The following is a 6,000-nucleotide window of genomic DNA, read 5'->3' on the forward strand; positions in this document are numbered from 1 at the left end:
TTAATGAGTGGCTTAAAAATGCAATGTAAATGTTCATTGTATCTGTCCTATTTCCTTCAAAAGCAAATAAATGCAATTTACCCATAAGTTCCATTTTAGCCATAGTGTCTATGTTTCTTGACGTACAAGGAAATAAAAAATACAAAATTTATACAAGATTTATTTGAGAAGATTTTTAAAGTTAAAAAACATAAACAACTTGTGTAAAATTGTCCTTAAAGGGCAATAACTCCTTAAGGGGTCAATTGACAATTTTGGTCATATAAAAACTTTTTTGTAGATCTTACTTTGCTGAACATTTTTGCTGTTTACAGTTTATCTTTATCTTCAATAATATTCAAGATAATAACCAAAAACTGCAAAATATCACTAAAATAACCAATTTAGTGGCAGCAACCCAACAATTGGTTGTTCGGTTTGTCTGAAAATTTCAGGGCTGATAGATCTTGACCTTTCAAACATTTTCACCCCATGTCAGATTTACTCTAAATGCTTTAGTTTCTGATATATAAGCCAAAAACTGCATTTGACCCCTATGTTCTATTTTTAGCCATAGCGGCTATGTATGTTGATGGATAAAAAATTCGGATACAATTCATACACTAGATTCCTAAAAGAACATCCATTTAAAATTAAGAAGTATTAGGCACAACAGTTTCAGAGGAGAAGATTTTTGAATGTTAGCAAACTTGATGAACAAATTGTGTAAAATTGTCTTTAAAGGGCAATAACTTCTTAAGGGGTCAATTGACAATTTTGGTCATATTAGCTTTTTGTAGATCTTACTTTGCTGAACATTATTGCTGTTTACAGTTTATAAAGGTTTCCTTAAAACTACCAATTTAGTGGCAGCAACCCAACAATGGGTTGTTTGATTCTTCTGAAAATTTCATGGCTGATAGATCTTGACCAATTCAACAATTTAACCCCTTGTCAGATTTGCTCTAAAAACTTTAGTTTTTGAGATATAAGCCAAAAATTGCATTTGACCCCTATTTCTATTTTGAGCCATGGCGGCCATGTTTGCCGAGGGATCAAAAGTTCGGATACAATTATAAACCAGATACCCTAATCAACATTTAGTTCAAGTTTGAAGGTATTTGGCCCAGTAGTTTCAGAGAAGAAGTTTTTTAAATGTTAGCAAACTTGATAAACAAATTGTGTAAAATTTTCTTTAAAGGGCAATAACTCCTTAAGGGGTCAATTGAAAATTTTGGTCATATTAACTTTTTTGTAGATCTTACTTTGCTGAACATTATTGCTGTTTACAGTTTATATCTATCTATAATAATATTCAAGATAATAATAAAAAAAAAACTTAAAACTACCAATTTAGTGGCAGCAACCCAACAATGGGTTGTTCGATTCGTCTTAAAATTTCAGGGCTGATAGATTTTACCCAATTGAACAATTTTATCCCATGTCAGATTTGCTCTAAAAGCTTTAGTTTTTGAGATATAAGCCAAAAACTGCATTTGACCACAATTTTTAGCCATGGCGGCCATGTTTGTCTATTGATCAAAAATTCGGATACAATTTATACACTAGATACCCTGAGTAACATTTAGTTAAAGTTCGAAGGTACTTGGCCCAGTAGTTTCAGAGGAGAAGATTTTTTAAATAGTTTACAACGACAGACGACAGACGACGACAGACGACGGACGTTGACGGACGCCAAGTGATAGCATAAGCTCACATGGGGCCCTTCGGGTCCCGGTGAGCTAAAAACCTTATCAAAAACACAAAGGAAACAAAGTTCAGATCTAAGTGTACTACTCGCAGTTACTGAGAGCTATTTCTAAGTCAATAACAACTTATACAAAATCATCCATCTAAGCCTAAAATATCAATCAGTACACACCTTACATCCTATAGAATAAGTTTAAAGACATCATTGACTGTTACAGAATATCATGACTTTGCGAAATGCCAAAATATAGACATCGTCAGATTATAGGATTGTAGATATTCTTTCTACAAAAAACATTAAGTTTGGTTTTAATAAATTGATAACAACATTAACATTTATCACGATTAAAATAATATTCAAAGATCTAATGACACTGTTGAATTGGTAACCTTTCAGAATAAAATTATGCAAAGGATCGACAAGTTTACCCGGATCTTAATTAAAAGCTCGGCTATAACCAACATAAGCGTACAAATTAGGACATGCTATCCCGTTTGTGATACTAAACCTCCAAGCCAAATTTTAGAATCTCTGAAAGAATTTAGTAAAGGTTTTAGTAATTTCGTGTTACCGAAATTTAAAGAATACATAGATTAAGTTGATTGAAATCAAAAACGTCAAAACAGACACGGGCATAGCAAACGACTTGGGAAATACATTTTGTATGAACACCATACGATTGTTCCAAAGTCACATCACTGTCCAAAAGAGGAAAATTACCAATAAGGAACGAAAAATTGTCCCTGTTGTCGTAATATCTTCCCGTGTAAAACTGACATATCTACATCTAGAACAGAATAATTATTGTTGTGTATATTTGATTATTCAAAGTCAGTTCCTTTGAGTAAAATATCGGCAGTATATTTATAAAAATTTTGATTATTTAACGAAAAAATATCATCAAAATGCACTTTTCTCCAAATTAATTGATATTTGTCCTGAATGAATAGTGGTAGTTTTTAAATCAATATTCAGATGTTCTACACAAAAACTACATTTATAGATTGTGCAAAAGTGTCTGAATTGTAACTTATTGCAATGTTAATAAACTTACCCATGACAACATGAAGAGCCGTGTTACCATTTGTTCCTTTTGATCTTACATCATCACCATTCTCTACCATCTTTTTCATAACATCTAGGCAACAAAACTTTGTAACCGCTAGCTATATAGAAATGGTGTACTTTTATTCTTGTTCGGTACATTTAAATCTTTAGCTAAGTCTATTATCGTCGTTATATCCCCTAGATTGTCATAAAATTTATCGGGTATCTTGCAATTTGAAAGAGCTTTGTGAACAGGCAGGTCTCCGTCAGTCGACGATACGTTAGTTTCTGCACCATTCTCGAGCAACATTTTGAGAATTGTTGAACCGTTTTCTTTATCTAAAAAAAAAATACTAATCTGTTATGGCGTAATTTGTATTAACTAATAACATAGTTATGAAATAATAGAAAAGAAATGTGTAACCAAGTCATAAAAACTAATATACTGACGGACTATAAAAACATAACACTAAATTATTCTTTTTTATTACCATTATCTCAATTCGTTGCAATCTATCTTAACACAGAATGTCTGAAAATTCTGAATTTTTGACAAAAACTGTCTTTAAAAAAAGCACATCTACGTGGCAAAGCATATTCAACAACTGTGCAAATTTGAAAACAGATGGACAGATAAACAGACTGGTGACAAATTAGAGTAGCGTTTTGTTTTTTCTCTTAAAAAAAACACCCCACTTTATGTTACAGTAAACTATTTGGACTTGAATACATGTTAGATAGTTTGCAATCCTACAACATGTATCCCATTTCCTGTTATATATTTCAATGGTTGTAAACGTCATTACATTTGTTCCTGTAAGATTCTGTCAAAATTATTAAGCAGTTGAACCTAAGTAAACCTTTTTTTCTCCAAGGAAGTACGGAAGGTCGTTGGTTCGATTCCCGGCTGAAGGGTCAAAGTAGTCTTGGAAAAAAAGACAACATGCTATAAGTTCCATGCGTCCAAATCGCTCTTCTGCGCTTTTCTGGATATACATTCACAAGGAACTTTGGTATTTGCTGCTTTTCTACTAAGCACGTGGTCTTTAAGTAAAAGAATAATGTGATCGGGCAGAGTAATTTTCCCTACGGATTGGTACCTTGGAACTAGCACGATCTTATACAAAGCAGGGTACATAATCATATCACATTTACATGTGCTTGTCCTGAATATGAATCCAATTTGGAATAGGACATTAAAAATCCATCTATCATCAGCATCGCTTTTAGAATTACAGCATAATTGTTTAGATGTTGCATACATGCCAAATGATATAATTACGAAACTAATAATAATTAAAACTATACCTGCAGATCTATGAAATGTTGAGAAAAAGACATGCAAAGCTGTGTATCCATTGTTTCCAATATGATTTGTTTCTGCACTAGCCTCAAGTAGAGTCTTTACCAACACAGGATCGCCATATCTTACAGCGTGCATTAAACACGAATCAACATCACACTTTTCTAAATTAGGATCAGCTCCATGCTCTAAAAGTAAACTAGCAAAATATCTTCTTTTCGCAAATGACAATGGAATGTTTGTTATCACTTTCGATAATATAGACATCTCAAACTGGTCCCCACTTTTATAACTGATCCCATCCACAGACTCCAAGATACTAATGTCGAACGTAATACAGGCTAGAATAAGAAACAGAGCAATTAGTAAAGCTAATTATGTCCAAAGGATGTGAACTAAAAGTTAAATTCAAGGATTTTTTGATATGCTGAATCTAAACATGTATTGATTAGGCCGACGGAGATTGGCATTACATCAACCACCAAAAGCTATATCATTATGTAGCCTAAGTAGTCAAGTTGTTAAGGAAGATGGACATGATGCAGGCGGTTTTTCCACGATGTCACAGAAGCAAGGGTTCAAATACCGCTGAGGGAAGCTATTCGTGGTAAGGTTGAAATCATCCCTTCTTAAATTATAAGGATGTCATTATGAGTTGGTTGACCGTTAAGGAATATCTTTTTCACAGATGACGACGGATATGTTCAAATTTTCGTAATCACAATCCCTCTTGTTTTCGAATGTGGATTACCGAACTACTTATCATCGGGTTTGTACTTACATGAGCAACACGACGGGTAACACACATGGAGAAGAACCTGTTTACTCATTCGGATCACCTGAGATTACCCCATGTTTTTTGGTGGAGTTTGTTCTGCTCAGTTTGGTCTTTTATGTTGTGTTTTGTGTACTGTTGTTTGTCTTTTGGTCTTTTTTTATGGAGTTGTCAGTTTATTTTTGACTTGTGAGTTTAAATTTCCCTTTGATTTCTTTCACCTCAACTTTCCACTTCACGTCAGCAAAAATGTCTATTTACAAGTTCACGTAATTAACTAAACATTGCACGTTTAAATTAATAGAAATGCAAAATACAAATTTTCATACTACAAAGTTCGAAACAAAAATGTACATTTTACTAATATTCAATGTTGCAAATTTCATATTGAAAATAATTTTCATATAACAAATATATCATGCAGCTCGTATGGAAAGCCAAGATTAAACTAGAATTACTGAGTTCCAGGTGGAAAATTGGAATTTCAGTATGGCGTTGCAAACATGTAATATTTATTAGAATTGCAATATTATTTTGACCTAATAGGCTTTCCATGACATATGTTTTTAATTTTAGTTCATTTATATGTTTCGGAGTTTAGTGAGACGTTCATTTTCACTGAACTAGTACACATTTTTGTGTTCATGACACAATATACCTCGAGTGAAATGAAACAATTTTTCAGACAATACAAAAACATAAATATCTATATATAGTGTAACATATATTATTAAAAGATTTTGGAAGTTTCTCCCAAAAACAAGTAAGAAAAAATACTAATTTTGTAGAATCTGATGCAATCTCATACAGTACAGTATTCAATGTATATTTTATAAACATGCATTTATAAAATGGTTTAAAAGAAAGAGATGTTACCTCGGCTGTTTTCTGTATGAAATCTAGTTGATCTTTTGCAGATCTGGTTTACATTTGCTCCATAATGTATCAGCAATTTGGCAATATCTTCTAATCCATAAGAAATAGCTTTAGTTAACGATGTTTCTCCAGACTGATCCACGATATTTACATCCTCTCCTTTATCCAAAATAACTGTTACAATATCTTCAGCACCAAGAGAAACCGCCAATAATAATGTATATGTTCCAGATAGATTATGTTGATGAACGTCAATTCCAGCCATTACAAATTTCTTGAAGAGTTCATCTGCTGATGGTGATTCTGAAT

At 32.6% G+C, this 6,000-nt stretch overlaps 1 protein-coding gene across 1 annotated transcript; it reads right to left on the reverse strand.

The window, feature by feature from the left end:
- Positions 1 to 2,852: 2,852 nt before the first annotated feature.
- Positions 2,853 to 6,000, reverse strand: LOC127706703 (putative ankyrin repeat protein RF_0381). The gene is made up of 3 exons (XM_052211360.1): positions 5,692 to 6,000; positions 4,046 to 4,381; positions 2,853 to 3,070 (listed from the first exon to the last, which is right to left on the reverse strand). Exons 1-3 carry the CDS (start codon positions 5,954 to 5,956, stop codon positions 2,853 to 2,855), a joined length of 819 nt encoding a protein of 272 aa, XP_052067320.1. The 5' UTR covers positions 5,957 to 6,000.

The sequence above is a fragment of the Mytilus californianus genome, unplaced genomic scaffold (assembly GCF_021869535.1).
Source record: "Mytilus californianus isolate M0D057914Y unplaced genomic scaffold, xbMytCali1.0.p SCAF_6, whole genome shotgun sequence".
Taxonomy (NCBI): Eukaryota; Metazoa; Mollusca; class Bivalvia; order Mytilida; family Mytilidae; genus Mytilus; species Mytilus californianus.

Excerpts from the sequence above, each read along its gene's own strand:
- LOC127706703 (XM_052211360.1), bottom strand. The coding sequence starts at position 5,956 with ATGGCTGGAATTGACGTTCATCAACATAATCTATCTGGAACATATACA. Across the intron at positions 4,382-5,691 it reads TCATACAGAAAACAGCCGAG|CCTGTATTACGTTCGACATT; the intron begins GTAACATCTCTT and ends TTCTTATTCTAG. Across the intron at positions 3,071-4,045 it reads AACATTTCATAGATCTGCAG|AAAACGGTTCAACAATTCTC; the intron begins GTATAGTTTTAA and ends TTTTAGATAAAG.